Source organism: Cupressus sempervirens, chromosome 7 (assembly GCF_028749045.1).
Source record: "Cupressus sempervirens isolate cs-2001-9-10 chromosome 7, ASM2874904v1, whole genome shotgun sequence".
Taxonomy (NCBI): domain Eukaryota; kingdom Viridiplantae; phylum Streptophyta; class Pinopsida; order Cupressales; family Cupressaceae; genus Cupressus; species Cupressus sempervirens.
This window is the reverse complement of record NC_143124.1, coordinates 502,111,931-502,137,985: the sequence shown is the minus strand read 5'-3', so window position 1 is coordinate 502,137,985 and position 26,055 is coordinate 502,111,931. Positions and strand designations below refer to the sequence as shown.

Here is a 26,055-nt window from a genome sequence, read left to right as displayed (position 1 = left end):
CATTAAGCCCTTTCCAAGATACTCTAATTCAAGTTCTCTACTACACCACTTTCTTGAGGTGTATACAAGACTATTTTAATCCTTTGAATACCATGATCTACACAAAAATGATCAAACTCCAAAGAGAAAAAGTCACCATCATTGTCCATTAGTAGACATTTAATCTTTTTCACAATCTATTTTTCCACCATAGCCTTAAAAAGTTTGAACTTTGAAAATACTTAAGATTTCTTATTCAACATATAAACCCAAACTTTTCGAGTGCAATCATCAAGAAATATGACAAAATAGTTAACACCACGAAGAGAAGTTAACTTTGTAGGACCAAAAACATCAGAATGCAATATACACCATCCTAGATTACTTTGTTTTGAACCTTCTTATAATTTTAACATTGTTTCTTTGTGTGACCCTACTTACCACAAAATCAACAAGCATTATTTCCTCTTCTACACTTCAAATGATGATTTCATAAGCCTCTTCCATTATTATTATTGTTGTGTCTACCTCTTTCATGACTTCTTCCTCTATTGCTTATGCTCACAACTATTAGAGCATCATCGAAAGAGGATTATTAGTGCTTCCTTCACATGTCTTCACTAAGTAATGTGGTAGTGGAGTAGAAGCAAGAAGTTGGTCTCAATTTTGTGGTTTTCTATAGATTGAGATCATGCTCTTTTAGAAATGGGCACCCATATTAGGCTTGAGTACCTGATCTGAAATTCAAAAAATGGGCACCCATTTTTAGTTTCAAAAAATATGTATAAGTTTTTATAAAAATAAAATTTTTGATTTTTTTAAAAATTTGTACCCATTTAAAAAAAATAAAAAATAGGTACCCATTTAAAAAAAATTTGGTGCCCATTTCTGATTTTGAAAAATTGGGTACCCATTTTTTAAAAATTCAATTTTTTTTTTTTTGGTGCAGGTGGATTTTAAATGCATTTTCAATGCCAATTTTACTTTTTCAAAATAGGTACCTATTTTTTGAAATTCAAATAACAAGTCCCATTTCTTACAACATGGGTGGGATTTTTTTCTCCTACCTTAGATCTTGGTTCAAGATAGAATTGGTGAGACCAAGCCAATGCTTTGCGACAATTTTTAGAGGTTTCTCTCAATCAATTTTTTTAACAAAATAAAAGTACATTAGAGTTCTCAACATCCTAATTTCAAAATCATAAATTTTTTAGTGTTACAATTTGATCCACTATTTTTGCATTATTTTTTAATCAAATGTGGTCCCTATATGTAAAATAGCAAAGTTTACTAAAACTTTAATAACTTTTTAATTTTATAATTTTTCTTAAATTAATTTATATGTCATCAATCTACATACAATTCTTTTGGAGTTAAAAAAATTTTAAAAAGTAAAATTTTGATCAAATGTGATGTTTGTACATGAGAGGTTTTAAAATTTGGCTTTATAGCCAATTAAAATTTATTAATAATAAAATTATTCTATAAAAAATAAGAAAAAATATTATCATCAATATTTGGTGTGTTAGGTAACTTCCTTTAAAGGGGTTTACAAAAATTCATTTAGTTGTGTCAAATTATAGTATTCATACACGAGTGTGATATGGTCTTGAAATAAACATTTTGAAAAAATAGTTTTTAAAGATTTATATTAAGAAAAAAACCTATCATATGGGTACACAAATAAATTACATATTCAAAAAATAGATTTCGAACACTACAATATTTTATTATTGAATTTTTTAATATTTAATCTCTAATTCCATTAAATTTTGACATCAATCTACAAGAAATTTCAAAAGTAGGAAAAACACTTCCACTTTTTGTGCAAAAGTGAGACCCAACTTCTTGCACTTGCTAAACAACTTCATCAAACTTCAACTTCCTCTTGGTTGATATTGAAGTGCTCATAGTCATTACTACACCTTCCTAGTTGGTGGGAAGTGAACATAGTAATAAAATGGCTTCTATTTCAGCTAAAATTTTGTGGTTGTCTATAAATTGAGATCATGCTCTTTTAGAAATGGGCACCCATATTAGGCTCGAGTGCCTGATCTGAAATTCAAAAAATATGTATAGGTTTTCATAAAAATAAAAATTTTGATTTTTTAAAAAATGTGTACCCATTTAAAAAAATAAAAAATAGGTACCCATTTTAAAAAAATTGGATGCCCATTTTTTATTTTAAAAAATTGGGTACCCATTTAAAAAAAAATTAATTTAATTTTTTTTGGTGCAGGGGGATTTTAAATGCATTTTCAATGCCAATTTTACTTTTTCAAAATAGGTAACTATTTTTTGAAATTCAAATAACAGGTCCCATTTCTTACAACATGGGTGAGATTATTTTCTCCTGCCTTAGATCTTGCTTCAAGATAGACTTGCTGAGACCAAGCCAATGCTTTGCCATAATTTTTAGAGGTTTCTCTCAGTCAATTTTTTTTACAAAATAAAAGCACATTAGAGTTCTCAGTGTCCTAATTTGATAATCATAAATTTTTTAGTGTTACAATTTGATCCACTATTTCTGCATTATTTTTTAATCAAATGTGGTCCTTATATGTAAAATAGCAAAGTTTGCTAAAACTTTAATAACTTTTTAATTTTATAATTTTTCTTAAATTAATTCATATGTCATCAATCTACATACAATTCTTTTGAAGTTAAAAAATTTGAAAAAAGTAAAATTTTGATCAAATGTGACATTCGTACATGAGAGGTTTTAAAATTTAGCTTTATAGCCAATAAAAAATTAATAATAATAAAATTATTATATAAAAAATAAGAAAAAAAATTATCATCAATATTTGGTGTGTTAGGTAAATTCCTTTAAAAGGGTTTACAAAAATTAATTTATTTGTGTCAAATTATGGTATCTGTACATGAGGTCCTAAAACAAACGTTTTGAAAAAATAGTTTTTAAAGATTTATATTTAAAAAAAAAAAAAACTATCATATGAGTACAAAAATAAATTACATATTCAAAAAATAGATTTCAAACACTACAATTTTTATTATTGAATTTTTTAAATATTTAATCTCTAAGTCCATCAAATTTTGACATTAATCTACAAGAAATTTCAGAAATAGGAAAAACACTTCCACTTTTTGTGCAAAAGTGAGACCCAACTTCTTGCACTTACTAAACAACTTCATCAAACTTCAGCGTCCTCTTGGTTGATATTTAAGTCCTCATGGCCATTACTACACCTTCCTACTTGTTTGGAAGTGAACATAATAATAAAATGGTTTCTATTTCATCATCTAATTGTATACCGACATAAATGAGTTCACTAGCTAATGTATTAAACACATTTAGATGATTTGACATTACTCCCCCTTCTTTCATTTTCAGATTATATAGCTTCTTCATTATAAAAACTTTATTCAATGGTGAAGGTATTTCATACCATGAAGATAATTTCTCAACTACCTCTCTAGTTGTCTTCTCAGCTGAAACGTTAAACAACACATTACTTGACAGAGTTAAGAAAATCGTCAACCTTGCTTTCACATCTAATTTTCCCAATCTTTGTCGGTCAATGATCCTTTGACCTTTGCTTTACCAAGCAATGCAAATTGTAAATCTTGCTTGATAAGCAAAGACTCTATTTGCACTTTCCATAGCCCAAAGTTTTGCCCATAAAACTTTTCGATTTTCTACTTATCCACCTCATCCATGCATGGCTCGTGTAAATCTTTATTGATTTGTAGAAAAGCAAACCAGCTTAACCAGCTCTGATACCAATTGTTATGCTAAAGAAAACACAAAAAATAATATAAAATCTAAAACTGATTCATACAACGAAAAGCATAATATTTAACACATAGATTTATAATTGTTCATCCAGCTAGTCTAAATTACATCCACTTCAAGTAGAGCAATATCTCTATTCAAATTATAATTATCAGTACAACATAACAATAGCAGATTGATTATGCACATATACATTATTTATTCTTAGTGGAAGACAACATGACATGAAAGAGGAAGAGATGACAATGATTGGACTTCACGTCAGACCAATGGAACTGTTACAATATTCCTCTGCCAATAACTGTTGTAGCTAGGTAGACCAGCTGATGTGCTGGCCAAAGTAAATTAGAACTAAAGTTCACGTGGTCATGACCCACGTAGACCCTACTCATATGGTGCACATGTTATGGCTCCTTTTCCTTACATGTAAAAGGAATAAATCATCTATATATACGAATGGGATGACAAAAGCCCTCTTCTCTTTGTACTCTTGGTCGATCTGATCGACCGACAAATGTTCTGCCTCAGAAATTACTTTATGTAAGTACTGTCTTCTCATGATGCAGGAAAAGGTAGAATGCCAGGCTAAAAGTTGAGGCCACGATGTCCGTAGATAAAGCATTGTTCTGCACAGGGCCAGCACGAGGAATAATAATGATAAATATCGCGCTTAAAGTGACAAACGGTGGCATCTGAGGACATCCCACAAACAGCACGAAAACACTTTACTATCTTTATATTCAGTGCAAGAGTCTTGTTTGCCCCATCGGCCAGAATGGGCAGTAAAAAAGAGAAGAAAACACTAGCATGGCCAAGTTCAATGTTGGGATGCATTCCATCTCCAAAGGACGCTGCGTCTACCAAGATGAGTATTTCAAGGCATCCTCATGAATCTGATGACGACGACCATGCGCCTGATGACACCATAGTCGCTGACCCGCAAATGCTTGAAAAACTATCTCAACAAATAGATAATTTCTTATACCACGCTGGAAGTCAGGTTTAATTCTTGTAATGTACCTGTCTTGTATCTCGTTTACATGTAATTTATTTTAAGAAGATAATCAATAGATTTGTGCTTTTGCAGGGAGATTGGTCTGGAAGCCTAGGAACTATTGCAACAGGGATCAATATTTCATCTAGAGGGCTTGACTCTATGTCCCATGGATTTTCAAAAGCTTATGAAAAGGTATTACCTGTATCGCTGGTCCGTGAATAACATTAAGTCATTTTCTATAATTCAATCACAACCAAAACGTTTCATAATTATTAACAACGTGAGATTGAAATAAAATTGCTTTTTTGAAAGTTAATAAAAAATAAATTTGAAAATAGTAATATTATATATCAAATCAACTAATAATAAGGTAGATAAAAGTATCTATCAATAAATTTATAAATAATTTCATGAGATTAATAAATTAATAATAAGATAAATAAAAGAAACTATCAATAACTTTATAGATACTTTCAGGAGAGTAATAAATTAGATGAAAATATAGTGAACAAAATTAAGTGAACTATAGTCGAAAAGAAAGCAATATGCAAGAGACCTTGCAAAAAAGGGTTCTATAAGACAAAATCAAATAAACCAATCATGACTAAGAGAAATGGTTTCAATAATAAATTATGTTAATAAATTAACATTAATCTTTATGAATATTTGATCAATTAAAATATAATTCATAATGATTGGTTTATGAATTATAAACTAATCGAGCAAAAGTGCAAATTGAATAGAATAGTACTAGCCTACCACAAGTACAATAATAAACATCTCAAAAATAGTTGCTAAGAAAATAAAAGATAACTATTCAATGTCGAATGGTAGGAAATACATGATATTCTTGACAACACCCATACATGTTCTTTATTGCACACTTGTCGGGTGGGGAAAACCCAGGAATAGGGGGTTCTAAAATATAGAGTTGCTTTGCAAAGAATAAAGCATGATTAAGAAAGAGCATTTAGTTATACATAAAATAAGACTTTCATGTTTTCCTAAATTATTTCTGTAATAGTTATTTTAGCTTTTAAAATTTTTAATTATTATTAAAAAATTATTGATATTTATGTTAAATTATACACAAATTACGAAAATAATACTAATAAATTTAATTATTAATTATAACTGTCTAAATTAAAATTTTAAGTATATAAAATTATTAATTATTAGTTAAACATTTATTTTATATAGCAATTATTCTTAAAACAATTTTAATTGAAAATATTAATCAATAATTATTAATAATCAAATGTTGACAATATTTAAAAACTAAAACTAACTTGTATTTTTGATATTCCAATTTTTCATAAAATAAATTAAAATGTTAATTTAAAATACTCAATTTGAATATTGATAAACATACATATGGATAATTATTTTATGATGAATTTAACATGTGACAGATGATTTTCAAATTGGGTACAACATAATAGATGCAAACAGATATTGAGTGTTTTTTTATGATGGCACTAATACATCTTTTCTAACTAGAGTGTTGTCATTGTTATCTATTGAGGCTTGGTCAATGCTATGTTTGGCCATTTTTCTAAAGATCCAAGTCACATCCACTCTTCAATATTTATTTCTATGATGTACACATATTTCCTTTCCCTATCATGCAAGTCATGATTTCTACGTGTCATGCCAACATTTTTCCCACCAAGCCCTCAGGATGTTCTCCTTTCATGGTGTGTTATGCCAACACATATAAGCTTTTATGGTCTTCTAAGAAAAATAGGCATTCCCTCAATCTTTCTTAGTGAATGTTTCATTAATTGATGTGTGTTCCCTTTATGCTTGGTAGGAGCTCTTTCTATCAATGGGGTTTTCTCCTTGTTATGTTTTGAAACATATGGGTAATGTCTAATGGAAAACTGGGCTCTCTCTTCTTCTATAAATAAATTATGTTATTGTTCTGTTCTAGGTGTTCCTTGTCTATTTGTAGTCTAAGGTCCCCTCCCTAAGGTGATCTCTCTCTCTCTCTCTCTCTCTCTCTCCACTCTCGACTAAAACTAATGTATGCTTATTATTAGAATTAGTCTCTAGGAATGATGCTATAAGTAGCATGGTGAGCTCATTCCTATGATCTAACTTGTCTATAGAAAACCACCATGGCATTTTGAAAATGGTCATACTTTCACCATATACAGAATAACTGAGAGGGGAGATGAATTAGTTACTCAAGGTCAATATGTAACACTTGAACAATCAAACAATAAACACTTTAGTGTTTCTCTTATGTCATTATTTCTCGGTCTCTATTGTAAAACTGTCAAAAACATAACTTGCATTACATAGTCAAAACATAGCCAAATGTGAAACATTAACAAAAAATTCCTCATCATTTTGACACTAGGATATAATGTGATACCCAATTTGGGAAAAACCACCAAGAACATGTAACTCTCTTTCACTCTTTCAAAGTGAGCCCTATTAGGAGCCAATCCTATTAAAGTTTACAAAACACACTATTAAATTTGACCTAGTAAGAAGATTTAATCACCCTATTACGAGTGGCCTTGTAAGAGGACTTTAATCATTCTATTTAGAATGTCACCTAGTTAAAGGATTTACACAGATTGTTAAGTCTTCAAATGAGTGTTAGGTCAACCTCCGTTAAAAACATTTTAATAAAAATTATTTACAATGATAGGAAAAAAATCATTAGGTTTTGATCTATTTGATTACAACTCACTTTTATAGTTTTAGATCTATATTCAATCTTTATGCTAGTTTATTGATAATCCTTCCATTGACATCTCTGATCTTATTTTTCTAGACACCTTTCAAGTAATCAATCCACTCTTCTCATCAACACTTAAGCGTTCTTCTCTAATTCATTTATAAATAACAAAATCACATCTACAGGCTTTCTCCTTTAGCTTCACATTCACTCAAATCTTGTTTGTTTTTTATCAACCTTGCTCTGTATGTCTCTCTTCACGTACTTGCTCACTCATACACACACACATGCAACACACTCTCTAGCTTGCTTTCACACTTCTCATACAATTTATTTTGCTTTGTATCTTCTTGACAATCCTCTACAAACTTCTCTAGAATCCCTCTATAAGGTCTTTACGTTACCTTCTCTTTGAAATTAATGATCCAACTCATCAATATTATCTTCAAAATGATTTGCATCTCCCCACAAATAAACTTAGTCAGCTTGACCTTATGATTACTTGAATTTATTCTTTTACTATCACTCAACAATCTCTAAATTTTGATACTTGGTCAACAATGAAATACTTGATTTTTGTAAATCTTTCTAGCTTAGCATTAGTTAACTTTCTTGGTCAATGCTAATGCCCAATCAACACTAGATTTTCTCAACACTAATTGTAGCTCAGTAAATACAAGCATTACTTGACACTCCTTATTATTCTTCTCTTTTGCTCACTTTAGCATAGTTTTCTTGACATAAATAATTACATTTCTCTATCAAATTCTATCTAATTAAATGTCCATTAAAACTCCCCTTTTGACAACTTCAACCTTTCCTCTATGTGTTATAGTTATGAGAAACTTCTCAAATTCTCTTCATCAATTAAATAGACATGACATTTAGATTAGGTAGCAATATGTCGAATTCATAGATTTGACATCACTAACAAAACAATAATTTTTCCAATTGTATTTTTTCCAACATTCTCCCTCTTTTCCATTGATGGAAACATCTCAAATATCTAAATACTAGTAGTAGCTAAGTTACCATACAATCCAAAAGATTTCACTTCCATGAGTGTCCAGTATCCTTAGTTTCATTTTGATTCTCATCCATGCAATTTCTAAAAACTCCCTCTACATTATATATCTTTTCTCTCATTCATGATTCTCTAGCTCTAAGGTTTATCTCTCCCTTTATAAAATTCTCCCTTATAAGTAATCTCTCCATCTTTGACAACAATGCCAAATATGTGTAGTTGTCTCAGCTTCAAACTCTTCAAACATCTGAAATATGTAGTTTTTCATGTTTGGTTAATACTTGTCAGCTATCTTTGATTGATCTTTTATTTTGTAATGAAGTATTCTGCATTAGACATGTCCTAAAATAGAGTTGTATTACACCACTATGTAGAGTGTTCTTATTAGCACATGTGATGCAATACACCTTTTCTTCTTAAGTAGCTTAAGTTAGGGGAATTATGACTAGTTTATCTCTAAGATATTCATGAGCATCTTTAGATAAGAGTTTTGTGAATATGTCAACAATTTTTTCCTTAGTATTAACATATTCTAGCTTCACTTCTTTGTCATGAACTAATTCTCTCAATTAGTGATACTTGATAACAATGTGCTTTGTCTTAGTGTGCATCACTAGATTCTTTGAAATGTTTATAGAACTTGTGTTATCAAAATAGATAAGCACTAGATCTATAATATTTTCTTTCATACCTTTCAACAATTGCTTAATCTGGATTATGTTTGAACAATTCATTGAGCTTCAACACACTCAACTTCAATTGTTGATTGGGAAATATAACTCTTCTTCTTTCTTGTCCATGACACCAACTTATTTCCCAAAAAGAATGCACCTCCACTAGTGCTTTTTCTATCATCGATATTTCATTTCCAAGTTGAGCTAGTAAAGACCTTTACTTCAAATCTATGAAATCTCTTGTAATATAATCCATAGTATTTTGTATCTTTCAGATATCTCAATATCCTTTTTGTGACCATCATGTTATTCTCTTTATGATTTTTCAAAAATCTAGCAATTATCCCCACTCCCAAAGCAATATCTAGCCTACTGTGAACAACATATTACAATTAGCCAATCATGGATATGTATAGGCTCTAGTTCACATTAGTAGAATCATCATTCTTAGATAGCTTATGTCCTATAGATAATGGTGTACTCACTCACCTTGAATCCTCCATACCAAAAGTTTTTAGTATTTCCTTGATGTATTTGGATTGTGAAATGAAAATACCAAGCTTTATTTGACATACTTGTAAGCCAAAAAAGAACTTGGTTTCATCAAACAGAGACATTTCAAATTCCTTTTTCATTTCATCAAAAAATAATTTGGATAATCCTTCTCTTCCTTGAAATATAATATCATCAAAAAAATTCAAATACCAATACCTCAATGTTCTTACTATTCTATAAATAAAGCTTACTATTATCATTTGTCCATTTAAAACCAATTTTCATTAAATAGTTATGTAGTCTTCCATACCATGCTTTTGTGGCTTGCTTCAATCCATAAAGATTGGTGTCTAGTTTACATACCATGTTCTTCTCATCTAGATCTACAAATCCTTCAGCATGTTCAATGCATACTTATTCCTCCAGTATACCATTTTTAAATCAAGATTTGACATCTATTTGATATACCTAAATTTCTAGTAGGCTGAGTATGCAAGAAGGGTTCTAAATCCTGCGAATTCAGCCACAAGGGAAAAGTTTCTCCACAATCAACTCGTTCTTCTTGTGCATAACCCTTACATACCAATCTTTCCTTGGTTCTTGTTACATCACCATTCTCATTGAGCTTGTTTCTAAAAACCCACTTTGTCCTAATGACATTTTTGTCTTTAGGTCTTGGCACTAAGTTATAAGTATTTTTCTTCTCAATCTAGTCAATTTCTTCATTCATTGCTTGTATCCAATCTTCATTGTCTAAAGAAACTTTTATTGTCTTGGGTTGAAACTCACATAGTAAGGATGTGTCATTTTTTGAGTTTTCTTCTTCTCATAACACTTGATTCAACATGTCCAATGATTTGATCAAGCTTATGATGTTTTCTCACATGTTTTGCTAACATGGGTAGTTTTCTTCCTAGTTCTTCTTCAAGTTTATCTAGAAAAATAATCTCGAGCTCATTTTTTCTTCCTTGTTCTAGTTCTAGATCAAGTTTTGCAAGCTTGACATTCACTATCTAATGGTCAACATTTCCTATCTGTGACTTAGTATCTACGGTCTACTACTCACACCTACTCTTTCCTGCTAAGAAATTTGCATTTGCATTCCATCATTTCTTGTCTGATGGGAACTTGCAACTTGACTTGTCTATTCACTTTGAGTGTTGGGAGCATCATCATCCATATGGATGAATGTACTATATTATTCAAGTTCTTCATTACATGAAATATCACTTATTTTTGCAAACTCATCAACTCTCACATTTGCACTTTCCACAACTTTGTAGTGTTGGAATTTAAACACTTATATTATTTTCTTTTAGTGGAACAACCCTAGGAATATGCCTTCATCAAATTTTGCGTCAAGTTTTCCATTCTTATTATATTTTAGTATACAACAATCACTACCAATTTTTTTGAAATATTTAAGATTATGAGCATAACCATACCATAGTTCAAATGGTGCAGCATTTGTACCTTTCTTGATTTGTCCTCTATATAGTATTAACCCCTTCTCCCCAATACTTCTATAGATCTTTCTTCTACATCATTAATGCTCTTAGATAGTCTATTATTGATCTATTTCTCATTTCATCTATCTCATTTTGAGTAGGGGTCATTGGTACTAACATCTAGCTTTTGATATCTCTATCATCTCAAAATGTATTAAACTCATGTGAGATGAATTCAAAACCTTTGGAAGATCTCAAAAACTTTCAAATTTATGCTATCTCCTTTTTAACTTTGGATAAATACCACTTGAATAACTAAAAAGTATCAAATTTAGCTTTATGAAAAATCACATCATTCTAGAGTAGTCATCCATAAATAGAATGAACAATTTATCTCCATAGTAGCTTTGAATACCAATGGGTCTACATAGGTATGTATGAACCAATTCCAAAATATCACTAGCAGTATATGTTTTTCTCTTAAAACTAGACTTTGCCATATTTCCTAGTTGACTCTATTTAAACATAGTATCGTGAAGATTCTTTAGCTTAGGAGTATGTACAAGATCATGGTGTACCAAACTATGGCCTTAAGTGGCAGTGAAAAACCAACAAATCAGGGTTATGTCAACTTGACACATAATTTTAAAGTGGTTCTGGACTTTATATCAAAAAGTTGTAAGAAAATAATCTGTAGGAAATTGAATCTAGTTTCTAAACTACAAGGCCTTATCTAGAGAAAAAAACATTTGATTGATCAAAAGTTTGGATTTTAATGTGATTCTACAAAAATTTCAGGGCAAAAATAAAAAGTAGGTGTATGTCTGACCACCTTAATCATAATCAAATGATAATATTTTTAAATATAATTTTAGATATAAAAATTAGACTCATGCTTGGATGTGACACAAATTTTTGGGAATTTTTATTCCAAATAAATAATTAATTATGAATTTTCTACTATACTATTTTTAGAATTAAAAAACTCCCGTGTCTGACCACCTTAACTAGTTCAAAAAAAATCAAAATTAAGTTTTTTTTTTTATTATTATACTATTCGAATAATAGAATGTGATGCATCTTTTGGATTTCACAAATCTTATATGGTTTGAAAGTTATAGCTATTTTTCAACCAGTATGTCAATCAACACTTTGTAGCTAACTCCATTAGAAAATAAGTAATAATTACTTACTCAACTCATAATTTGACAAACCTTACATTTATGAAAAGCTAAGTACATTCTTAAGAAACCCTTTTCATTACATCAAATTTTGGTTAAAAAAAAGTCGTCAGCTACATGCTTGAAGTAAAAAACACATAAAAACATGCCAAAAACACATTTTCAAGATGTTTTAAAGATGACCATATAAGGTTAGTATCGAAAGATATAGTAGGAATTATAAAGGTATTAACTGTTTTCATTTAGTATCAGGATGGGTGGGAAAAAATTTGGAATAGATTTTGAAATTCTTTGAGGCATTTCAGAACTACATATTTTTCAGATCGCCACTTTTTGGCACACCATGATCCTGCACATACCCTTAGGCAACCCTCTTACTTTCTTTATCTTGTTGATATTCACCAAATTGTCAAAGTTCCCATGACATAATATTTTGTGCCATAACCAAACATCTTCTTGTTGTGTAAACATATATGACTCAATTGATAGATCTAGATGTTGAGATTAGATTGAAAAGATCATTGTTGAGATTGTTGAAACTAGATTGAAAGAGGGAGATTCTTTAAGAAGTCTGTGTGTTTCAATCATTTTCTTATCACTAATGTCAAACCTACTATTTTTTGGTAAGACAACTGCTTATAAAATTCAATTAGTATCACTTATTAGATTGAAGAAGAGGATTTGATCAAAAGATGTAATAATAGCACCTAGAGGAAAGGTTAAGTTATGATTATGTAATAAAGTACAAGTATTAGCTAAGATAGTGATGACATGATGTATTGGTAATCAACTTAAGGTTACAAAGGCTAGTTACACTAAGAAAGCTCAGAAGAACAAATTACACAAAGTTTGTCTGCCAAGCTTAACTAACTGGAAAATAGATGTCAAGCAAAGTTGGTACAAGCCAAGAAAAAAATCAATCAGAGCCAAGTAAAACTTCATTCTAGTGTATGTCAAGCAGAATAATGGATGTAAAGTAAGGTTTATTTTATGCCAAGCACTAGAAAACTGTAGTTCATCCCAAGTAATTTCACAGTGGATGTCGAGAAATGTAGTTTGTGTTGAGCATCATAAACTTGATAATGTCAAGCTATTGCATTATTTAAAAGATCATGTATTCAACAAATTTGAGCCAACAAGTTAGTTTTTTTGGATTGTGTGAATTAGGTGAAAGATAAGGTTGACGACATAATTCAAGGTAACTCATTTTTAGGTGAATTCAAAATGGATTCTAGGAGAATTCTGTAAAAGAGATATGATATGTGGGGTAGATACATTGTATCCTACCTCATCCATCCAAACCCTAAATTGGATGATGGAGAATGAGTGGTAAAATATCTTAATTTCCTATTTATAGGAATGGTTGGTCATGAACCAAGATTTTCATGTGTGAGAACCTAAGGGAGACAATGGAGTGGGTTTTGTTTTGTTAGGTGACCTAATAGAAGAGTTTGCAATGGCATGTTAAGTAAGACGGCTTAAGGAGATGAATTCTTGAATGGTGAACAACTTATCAAAGCTACAAAGTATGAAGGCCAAGAAAAATTGAGGACTAAATAGAGATCTATAATCTACAAATGATGTTGTAAGTTGTATCGTATTGAAGCCTTATTGTTACTCTCTAATAATTATATCAATCTAGGGTAAATCCCTTGGATTAAGGTTGACCTAATAGTCATTTGTAAATCTTTTAACCAAGTGACATTCCAAGTGAATGGTCTAAAGTCCTCTAACAAGGTTCACTCCTAATAGGGTGATTGAAATCCTTTAATAGGGTCACATTTAGTAGTGTGTATTGTAAATTTTAATAGGGTTGGCCTTTCATAGGGCATCAGTTCAGAAAAGTGAAAAGAGTAGCATACTACTAGTGGATTTTCCCAAATTGGGTGTCCACATAAATCATTGTGTCAAGTGTGTTGATGAATCTTTTATGTTTCATGCTTTACATTTTTGCTATATGATTTGATAGTAACCTACAAGCTTTAAGTGATTGCATATTCTAATGGATTAATGCATGAGTATAAATGTTTTATGGGTTTACTAAGTTGTGACAAGTTTTATTAATACATCTAGACCTTGGATAACTGATTCATGTCACCCCCCCTAGTTACTCTAAAAAATTCCAACAATTGGTATCAAAGCCATATTCTTAAGAGGACTAGTTTAAAGGTACTACAAGCACAAAGATCAAGATGTCAAAAATAGAAGTGTCCAAGATCAATAGAGATATCTTTCCTGCATGGAAAAGTTTGATGAAGCTATACCTTGAAGAACTTGGAGATCATGCATAATCTACCATTTTTGTGGAGCATGTTGATCCTATCGGTGTTGCAACTATTAAGGATATGAAGAAGAAGAAAGAACACAACTAGACAATGTTGGAGATTACCTCTACCCTAAGTTATGCCAAATTTGATGATATCAAATGTCTTGATAGTGAAAAGAAAATGTGGTATGACCTAACCACTATCTATGGAGGAGATGCAAATGTCCTTAGAGCCAAAGCTAGAAGTCTTAGAGGTAAGTTAGATGATATAAGAATAGAAGAAGGTGAGAATAGTGCTCAATATGTTGAAGGGATGAAAGAAGTTATCAATGCAATAAGAGGAGCTACTAGTAATATAGATGATGATACTATACTAAGCAAAGTTCTAAGGACATTATTGTCTATATATGCTATTAGATTTTCTACAATTCAAGAACTAAGATGTATTCTAGGGAATGAGCTATCACTTTTAAGGTCTGGTTGGTAGACTAATTACTTTTGAGCTATCTAACTTTGATAATTACAAAATTGAAAAGATTGAATTTGCTGTCAAAGCTAAGGTAGCATTAAAGGAACTTGATGAGAGGAAGAAGAAGAAAAATAAGAAGTATATGTCTAGTGATAATGATATAGATGAGGAGGATGTTGAAGAACTTGAAGCACTACTAGAAAGAAGATTCTACAAAGGCAAAGGCAAGTTCAAATGTAAGTTACACATTATTTGTTTTAATTGCAATGAGGTTGGTCATATTGCTGCTAGATGTCCAAAAAAGAACTACAAAAGTGGTGAAAAGTACAAGAGTAGAAGAGATGAAGACAACAAAGATTACAAAGACAAAGGCAAGAAGTCTTGCTACATTGTTGAAGAGGAAACAAAGGATGATTCTAACGAACATGATGATGAGGTGGTGTATTTTGCAATGAAGGATAAATTTAATGAAGATGAGGCAACTACACTTGTGACTTGTATGAACAATAATGATAGATAGATCATTGATGGTGGATGTTCACATCACATGACTAAAGGAAAAAGTAAGTTCATTACCCTGAATTGTTATGATGAAAATAGTGTAAGATTTCATAATAATTCATAATGTTTGATAAAAGGTGAAAATGCTTACTATGTTGAAAGACTTAAGTATAATTTTTTGAGTGTGTCACAACTGAATAATTTGGGATGTAAGGTTGAGTTTGAAAACAAGACTACTAAGATATATGACACAAATGAGAAACTAATTAGAAAGGGTGATCAAACTAGAAGTAATCTATTATATCTTTATATAGAGGATATTACTTGTCTTGTTGTGAAATTTGATGATGTATGGCTATGGCACAAGAGGTTATGTCATGTTAACTTTGATAACTTGATTAATATCAATAACATAAAGAAAGTTAGAGGTTTGCCTAAGTTGAAGAAGCCTAATAATATAATGTGCAAACAATGTCAGTTAGGCAAAATGATAATGTCAAGTTTCAAGAGTAAAAATTATACCTCTAATGGGATACTAGAGATTGTTCGTATTGGCTTGAGTGGACTAATTGAAGTGCAAAGCTACAAAGGAGATAAGTACATTATGCTATTTGTTGATGACTATTCTAGGATGATGATGGTTATGTTTCTGAAATATAAATTTAATGCTTTCCAAATATTTAAATGGTACTTAGCAAGAGTTGAAAAGGAAATAGGTAAAATTTTGAAGTGTTTGGGATTTGACAGAGGTGGAGATTTCACATCAAATGAGTTCAAAATGTTCTATAATGATAGAGGAATTAAAAGACAAACATCTTCCCCTAAAACATCTCCACAAAATAGAATAGCTGAAAGGAGGAATAGATCTATAATGGACTATGCTAGAACATGATGGAGAAGAATGTCACTTTGAAATACTGGAGAGAAGTTGTAAGTACAATTGTCTATAGCTTGAACCATGTGCAAATCAAGATAGGTACTCATTCAACACCTTTTGAACTATGGTATGGATACTCACCCATCGTAAAATACTTTAAGGTATTTGGAAGTAAATGTTACATTCTTAAAGATTTTAGCAATGGTAAACTTGATGCAAAAAGTGAAGAAGGTATATTCCTAGGATACTCCACAAGAAGTAAATCTCATCAGTGTTTAAATACTAACACTAACAAAATTGTAAAAAGTGCAAATGTGAAATTTGATGAATATAAAGAAGTTTATGAGGTTGAACCTATGAAAGAACCAAAAGAAATACAAATCATTTGTATAATTTTATGAAGGTATGCCTACCAAAGAAGATGCTACAAATCAACAACAAGTTTTAGTGACTCTTGAGTCACACCCTATCAATGCTAAGTTTTATTTAGGAACCGAACTACATTTAGATGTTGAGTTACAAAATGAAGTGAATGCACATCTAGTTCTGAGATTAGTGTACATGAAAGAGATGCTAAACTACCTGACATAGACATACATAGTAATTTCGAAAATGAATGACAAAATGAAGAAACAAGAGATGAACTAAGATTGTTTAAGTATGTCAGAAGACATCATCCTACTACTCAAATCATTGGAGATAAAGATGCTAGACCAATGACAAGAAATAGATTGAGAAGTGATACGTGCTTGTTGAGCATGAAGGAATCCAAATTAGTGAGAGATGCATTAGAAGATGTGGACTATAGTAAAGTCATGGAAGAAGAGACTGAAAAAATTGAGAAGAATAAAACATAGAGTCTAGTTCCTAGACTAAAAGACAAAAATGTGATTGTACCAATTGGGTATTTTCAAATAAGCTAGATGAAAATGGTCAAGTCACAAGGAATAAAGCAAGATTAGTTTGCAAGGGATATGCACAAGAAGAAGGAATTGACTATGGAGAGACATTTTCCTCTGTTGCTAGATTGGAAGGAGTAAAAACTCTTCTTTCTTATTCTGGATCCAAAGGTTTCAAAGTATATCAAATGGATGTTAAGTTTGTATTTTTAAATGTTATATTAGATGAAAAAGTTTACATAGAATAGTTAGAAGATTTTTTTTATGTTAACAATAAGAACATGGTATGTAGACTACACAAGGCTATACATGATTTGAAACAAGCACCAAGAGCATGGTATGAGAGACTTCATAATTATCTTGTGAAGATTGTATTTGAAGGATTGATGATAACAACAATATGTACATGAAGATAGAAAAAGGAAAAGATATTTTGTTATCTGAAATTTTTTTTGATGATACCATATTTGGAGGTCAAGATGCGTGATGCAAGGATTTTGCAAATTAAATGAAGCAAGAATTTAAAATGTCTATGCTTGGAGAGATGAAATTTTTTATGGTTTGTAAGTATATCAAATGAAATATGGTAAGGAAATATTGAAAACTTTTGGATTGGATGATTCCAAACTAGTGAGTACACCTATGGTGATAGGAAACAAGTTGTCAAAGAATAATAATTCAGCCGAGATGAATAAAACATTGTATGGGTCTATGATTGGCAAATTGCAATATGTAGTACATAGTAGACCTAATATTGCATTATCTATAGGGATAGTTGCAAGATTCTCTACTAATCTCAAAGAGAATCATTTAATGGCTATGAAGAGAATAATGAAATATATGAAAGGAATAGAAGAATTTGGTCTATACTCTAAGAAGAATGAAAAATTTGAATTAAGAACCTACACTAATGCTAATTGGACTAGAAACATTGATGGAAGAAAGAGCACTAGTGAAGGAGCATTTTTCTTAGGAAGGAGACTAGTTACATGGACTAGCAAGAAACAAAATTGTACTTCACAATCTATTGCTGAAGCTAAATATGTTGTTGTTGCTATAAATTGCACAAAAATTGTATGCATCAAACAACTACTCAAAGGTATGAAGAAAGAGATCATATAACCAGTGATACTTTATTATGATAATACTAGAGCTAGCAATATATCAAAGAATCTAGTAATGCACAAAAAGACAAAACATATTACAATCAAGTATCATTACTTGGGAGAGTTAGTTCAAGATAAATAGGTGAAGATGGAATATGTCAACATAAAGGAACAAATTGCGGATATCTTCACCAAATATCCTCATGAGTATCTAAGAAGTAAACTAGGGGTGATACCCCTATCGAAGACTATCTAGGTAACAAGAGGAGTTCCCTACATCAAACAAGATGATGTTCATACGTTACACATTGATGCAAAGGATCTTACTTTAGGATCTACCTAAAGCAATCAAAGAGTTGAAAGTTCAAATTAGTCACAAACAAGGTGACCAAGAGACAAAATGAAGAAACTTAAAAGTTTTATCTGTCGTGTTACAGATGACAAATCATTGGCATTGTTGTCAAAGAGAGAGATAATCTACTATTAAGAGGAAGATTATATAAAAAGATTATTGTCAAGGAGGAAAAGTTTACTAATCCTAAGAGATAGATAATTGTTGAAGGAAATAGTTGTTGATTAGAAGAGCACAGAGAGAGAAATCCTAATATTGACCTAGTTAGAGGGAGATATAGTAAGAGGGAGCTATAAGAGAAAAATTTGTAATCTAATTAGAAGATCGAAGTTGATAAAGGGAGAGATTTCAATAAAAGGAATTATTTTCTCTTTGATATTGTCTTACTATTTTAACCTAGTCAGTTTGGTTGAACAAAGGTGTTTACCATTTGGTTGATTTCATTGATTAGTTTTGTTTTCATCAATGCCAAAGAGGGAGATTGTTGAGATTGTTGAAACTAGATTGAAAGAGGGGGATTGTTGAAGAAGACTATGTCTTTCAATCATTGTTTTGTCACTGATGTCAAACCTATTATTTGCTAGTAAGAAAATTGCTTATAAGATTCAAGTCCTATCACTTATTTGATTGATGAAGGATTTGATCAAAAGATGTAACAATAGCACCTAGAGGAAAGGTTGAGTTATGATTATGTTATGAAGTACGAGAATTAGTTAAGATAGTGATGACATGATGTATTGATAATCAACTTAAGGTTATAAAGGCTGGTTACACTAATAAAGTTTAGAAGAATAATTTACACAAAATTTGTTTGCCAAGCTTTACTGAGTGGATAGTAGGTGCCAGAAAATTCAGTACAAGCTAAGTCAAAAATTAGTTGGAGCCAAGTAAAAGTTCATTCTATTGTATGCCAAGTAGAATAATGGATGCCAAGTAAATTTTAGTTAATGTCGAGCACCAATAAACTTTAGATTGTGTTGTGTAATTTCATAGTGGATGTTGAGCAATGTGGTATGTCCAAAGCATTAGAAGCTTTATAATGCTAATTTGCTACATTATTTAAGAGATCATGGATTCAATGAATTTGAGTTGACAAGTTTCTTTTCTTGGATTGTGTGAACCAAATGGAAGATAAGGTTAATAAGTTAGTGGTACAGAATTCAAGGTAAGCCATTTTAAGGAAAATTTAAAATAGATTCTAGGAGAATTTTCTAAAAGAGATATGAGATATGGACTAGATACATTGTATCCTACCTAATCCATCCAAACCCTAAATCAGATGATGGAGAATGTTTGAAAAAATATCTTAATTTTCTATTTATAGGAATGGTTGGTCATGAAGTAAGGTTGTCATGTGCGAGAATATAAGGGAGACAAGGAGTCAAGGGTTTTGTTTCATCAAGTGACCTAAGAGAAGTCTCTACAATGGCATGCTAAGTAAGAAGGCTTAAGGAGATGAATGCTTGAAGGATGAACAAGCTATCAAAGCTACATATTATGAAGGCCAAGTAGAATTGACGACTAAACAAAGATCTATAATCTAGAAATGAAGTTGTAAGTTGTATCAAATCAAAGTCTTACTATTACTCTCCAACAATTGTATTAGTCTAGGATAAATCCTTTGGATTAAGGTTAACCTAATGACATTCCAAGTGAATTGTGTAACATCCTCTAACAAGGGTCACTCCTAACAAGGTGATTGAAATCATTTAATAGGATCACATTTAAAAGTAGCATGTTACTAGTGGTTTTTGACAAATTAGGTTTCCACATTAATCATTTTTTCAAGTGTGTTGATGAATCTATTATGTTTCATGCTGGTTGATTTGACGGTAACCTACAAGTTTTAAGTGATTGCATAATCTTACGGATGCATGCATGAGTATAAAGGTTTTATGGGTTCACTAAGATGTGATAATTTTTATTTATACATATGGACTTTGGATAACCAATTCACCTATTAAATATTATCACATGTTATCTTGTTAGTTAGTTGAATAGTACCTTTACCTTTTATAACACATGGGATCTCATTACCAAATTTAAAACATCCACCATTGTATAGACCAATATCTTCAAATTTGTCTTTATCAAAAGATATTTAATTGGAACATCCACTATCAATTATCCATAAATCACTTTTTTTTACATAAGAAATGAATATAGTTTTCTCATCTTTAGTAGAATCTTATTTCATAGAAACATAAACAACTTCATCATCATTACTCTCACATTTATTATCAATCTTTTATTTAGAAATATAAAAATATTTCTTACCTTTATGATCCTTGCTTCTCCTATATCTTTGTCATCTCTACTTCCTTTGTACTTTCTTTGCTTCCTTTCATCCTTATCTTCTCTATCAAGACATCTAGCATCAATATGATCAACTTTGTTACATGAAAAAAAAGGTGATAGGTAATTTACCTTTTTATTTACTTTTTCCTCTTCCAACCCTTTTTGCAAAGAGGGCTTCAAGCTCGTCAATCTCATCATTAGAACTATCACTTTCACTCTTCTTATGTTTTCTTTTCTTCTTGCTAAGAACTAGTTGTGACTTGAAAGTAAATTCAATAGTAGCAGTTGTATACTTATCAAAGTTAAATATCTCAAAAGAAGTAAGTCTACCAATTACATCTTCTAAGGTCATGTTGTTACCTCGTGTGCATCTCAGTTCTTGGATCGCAAAGAGTCTAATGGCATAGATAGGGAGTAGAATCATTAATACCTTACTTATCCGTGTTACATATTTGATTTCTCCATTTGCACCTCGAATAGCATTAACTACCTCATTATCTCCTATGTAGTATTGTACTATGTTCTCACCTTCCATCATTCACATGTCATCAAATTTACCTCATAGGATTTTTGACTTAACTCTTAGGACATTGTCATCACCTCTATATATGGTCTTCAATTTGTCTCACATCTTCTTTTTAGTATCATAGTCTTTTAGGTCATCAAACTTGGCATTTTTAGGGATGAGGCAATTCTAACATTAATTGGTTGTTTTCTACCTTCTATTTTAGTTGTTTAGCACTTAGAAGAGTAGTTATTATCTTTATATATTCATTGTCTAGAAAATCGACATCAACATCATTGAGATTGGATTTGTGCAACTTCATCAAGGTATTCCATGCAAGAATGTTCTCCTTATTCATCTTGGGTACATATTTCATATTTAGCTTTGACTACCTTAAAGCATTTCTCTATAAGCATTGTGTGGTGATAAAAATTGTTAGAAATTTTTAGAATAATTGAGAGAGGGGTTGAATCAGTTAATCTAGGTCAATATATACCACTTGAACAATTAAACAATAAACACTTCACTATTTTTCTTATCTTTCTATCTCTTGGTTTGTACTATAAAACTATCATAATCATAACTTGCATTGAATGATGAAAATATTATCAAATGTAAAATATTCATAAAACATTCATCACAATTTTGACACTAGGATATAATATGAAAACTAAATTTGGCAAACCACTAGCAACATGTCACTCTTTTTTAATCCTTCCAACTAAGCCCTATTAGGAGCTTGATGTAGGAGCATCCTAGGTGTGAGGGAAATCTTGCATCATCAATAAACATATTTTAATTTCAGCTTGTTTCATTTTAGTTTTGAGCTTTTCTATTTTAATCTGGTCTAGTGTATAGGGGGTTACCATTTTTGGGAACTTTCTATTTTGAGTAAGTTTTTCATATGGGCTCAAAATGTTTTAATTTTTATCAGGAAGGTTCATTTTAGAATTATAACCCTACCATTAAAATCTCATTGCTTGATCTTCCATATCGGAGAAGTTATTGTAGATTTTTGATGGAAAATTTTGCAAAAATATCTTTGAACTCAATTTTGAAGGCTTTAGAGACTCTAGAGGGTCAAACATTGGTGAAGTAGTGCTTTTTGTCTTAGGCATTGTATTTCAAGATTTACCCCTTCTAAAAAGGGGTTATAATAGTCAACTAGAGCTACAATTTGTGAGTTATGGTCTCTAGAATTTTAGTTACCTTACTTATGGTCATCAAATAGAGTTTGTAATTCTTTTGAGACAATGTTAACATAGTAAACATAATTTATACAATTTGGGGTTCACAGGACTCAATGATTAATCTATAGAACCTTCTTAGGTGACATAAAATTGTCTATCTAATAAAGGCTCATAGGATTGTTTAGGATAGTTATGGGTAGCTCTAGGTAATAGTTCATAGTGTTGTCTTCTAGATTATTGTAATGAAGGTGCCCATGTGGGTTAGCATATTGTGATTATGAATTTTGTAATTATGCATTTGTGGCAAGAATAAGAAGCCCCTATTATGTTCTCACAATTATAGTTGTTTCTTTGTTTCTGTTGCGTGTTTATGATATTAAAGGGAGCACCCTTCACCAGAGCCAACCCTATTAAAGGTTACAAAATACCTTGTTAAATTTGACCTGGTCAGAGTATTTAATCACCTTGTTAGGAGTGGATTTGTAAGAGGACTTTGATCATTCTATATAGAATGTCACCTAGTTAAAGGGTTTACACAGACTATTTGGTCAACCTCTATTAAAAGAATTTGAGTACAATTTGTTTACAATGATAAGCAAGAAAACATTAGGACTTGATCTATTTGATTACAACTAATTTTTTTAGCTTCAAATTTTTGTTTTTTCCTTGTGTTGGTTTATTGATAAGCTTTCCATTGACATCTTTGATCTTGATTTGCTTAGAGACTCTTCAAGCAATCAGTCCACTTTTCTCATCACCACTTAAGCCTTCTACTCTAATTCATTGATCAATAACAACATCACATTTGTCATATTTTTCCTTTAGCTTAGTATTCACTTACACTCTTGTGTGTTTATGATCAAACTTTCTTTGTATGTGTCTCTTCACATACAAGCTCACTCATGCAAAAGAGAAAGACACTTTGTAGCTTTCTTGCTCACTTGTCATGCAATATTTTGGCTTAGTATCTCTTTAAATAGGAAATTTATGCTTTACTATTTTATACATCCACAGTTGACCTTACAGTTTATGATCATATTCAACTTGATTCATTGTATCTATCCATCTTCTTCATCATCCTCTAGATACTTCTCTCAAATCTATTTGTTAAGTCTTTACCTAATTTTCTCCTTCAAATTAATGATCCAACTCACCAATCTTATCTTCAACATGATCTACATCTCCCAAGAAATTAGATGAGTTGGCTTGATCTTATGATTTCTTGAATTTATTCTTTTACTATCATTATGTAAGCTCTAAATTTTGATACTCGGTCAACACTAAAATACTCGATCACTACAAAGCTTTCTGGCTCGGCATCAACTGACATGCTTGGTTAATGCGAATGCTCACTCAACACAAGATTTTCTTGGCACTAACTATAGATTGGTTAACACTAACATTACTTGGCACACCTTAGTTGTAATGCCCCGCTAAGGGATCCAAAGAATTTACCTAAGTTTGCCAAACAATTTTTTTTAAAACATGAAAGTAAAACCATACACAAAACTTGCGGAAGCAATAGTAACATCCAACTGCAAATAATCATAACATACATAACAATTACATTCTTCAAAGATCCCTTAACGTTGAATTACTTCTAATCATAACTTATTCATCTAACATTACATCCTTAACAATGAAATAACAAGGATACATCCAATGTTCTTAAACAATATACAAGTGTACATTTTAGACTGCTCATTCATCCACTATACATGTTACAAGGTATGAAAAGCTTAAAATAATAAACATTCATGTAAATAAAGAACATCATCATCCAATACTAATCCATGATGCAATAACTTAAAGAAACCACATGTCATACATGATACATCATCACAAAAGACATAAGCATCCATCATAAAAGATAACCATATATCACAAACATAACTAACTAAGTGCACGGTTCCTCCCAACTGTAAATAGCATCATTAGACCATCATGAATCCTAGCCATCCCTCCGTGTGTAACATTCCAAAGCACCAAAGAGATCATCGGCTATAAACATAGTAGGAATGTCACTCCTAAAACATCCTACTAACATGAAAAGTAAAGCATAGGATACCATCGTCTAACATATGCAAATTATCAATACAAGAACATACCAGTAAATACATCCATCATAAGGCATATCATCTACCATAATGATCCAAGAACAGAATGAAGATAAATACCAACCAATAATACTCCAGCCACGGTGTCTCAGACAGATCTCAAATGATAAGAGTGATAAAACACTACCACCCGACCGCGTGGTACCTAAATGGTCCACTCCCACCATGCTGTGGAGATAATCTCAAGTCCCAAACAAGATATCAAAACCACAAAGCATAAATCTAGGAATCCTAAAAGTATACTAACTCAAAGGTTCCAATCACCAAAACAGACATCTACTTCCCAGAGGCACACAATGACATGTAGGAAACCTACTCTGCAAGTGGGAAAGTGTCATCGCATTTATCTCGTACAAGTTACCCTGGCAGTTAGCTAAACTCCACGGGTCCATACAGATCTCATGCGGCCACTAGTATCCTATCATACTGATGAGGCATACTATGGAATGCAAGGTCGCAACCATGCGTCTCACTACTCCCATCCTAGCCTGTACAAGCACTCAAGGCATGGGCGAGAACATCAAAACTCTTATCTTTTTAGGTTCATTTAATCCCCATTTAGTGTGTAAATTTTATCACTTATTAACCAAACTTACAATGAGTTATCCTGGTAGCCACTTAGGGCCCTGGCCCCCATTGCAAGCCACTTCCCGACACTACAAGTAGATTACCTACCCTAATGATCATGGTATCATAAATCACCATAGTCCTGTACGAGTGACTGTAAAGAAATCCAAAAGATAATCCATAAAAAGAATCATCAAATATCCACAAAATAAGCATCAAATATCCATAATAAAATCATAAAATATGCATAAAAGCATCAAATCTCCATGAGCAACATCCATAGAAAATCATGACCACAATAGTTCTCTATTGGCAACTGAAGGCATCACTGATAATCATAAGTATCCATTGGTTCTCAATAACCAAAATAAATCATCACATCCATTGGTTCTCAACAAGCAACCAAGAATATCTCAAAATCATACTGATCGAAGACTCCAAAATGGTTGAGTCAAACATGTCACAATATGACATCATCAAGAAATAAATTCACATTTCAGTCCCATCATGGCGACTAGAAAACAATCCAAGGATAACTGATTAATGACTCAAAAATGATTAGCTCAAGTATCTCATACACATACATCTCAGCTTCACACATGAAGACTGATGAACAAATACAAACATTTCATAGAGCATACGATCACATTACCATGGTTGG

General features: G+C 31.3%; 1 protein-coding gene across 3 annotated transcripts in view; it reads left to right on the top strand.

Moving 5' to 3' along the window:
- The first annotated feature begins 4,441 nt into the window (after nucleotides 1–4,441).
- LOC149547728 (uncharacterized) overlaps nucleotides 4,442–26,055 on the top strand; it is a 221,863-nt gene continuing 200,249 nt past the window's right edge. The window contains exons 1-2 of one of the 3 annotated variants that reach the window (XM_089791793.1): nucleotides 4,442–4,736; nucleotides 4,824–4,925. In XM_089791793.1, coding sequence (XP_089647919.1) covers nucleotides 4,512–4,736; nucleotides 4,824–4,925 — 327 coding nt within the window. In that variant the 5' untranslated portion in view covers nucleotides 4,442–4,511. The remainder of the gene's footprint in view (nucleotides 4,737–4,823; nucleotides 4,926–26,055) is intronic. The other 2 variants (XM_089791794.1, XM_089791795.1) reach the window with 2 other exon arrangements.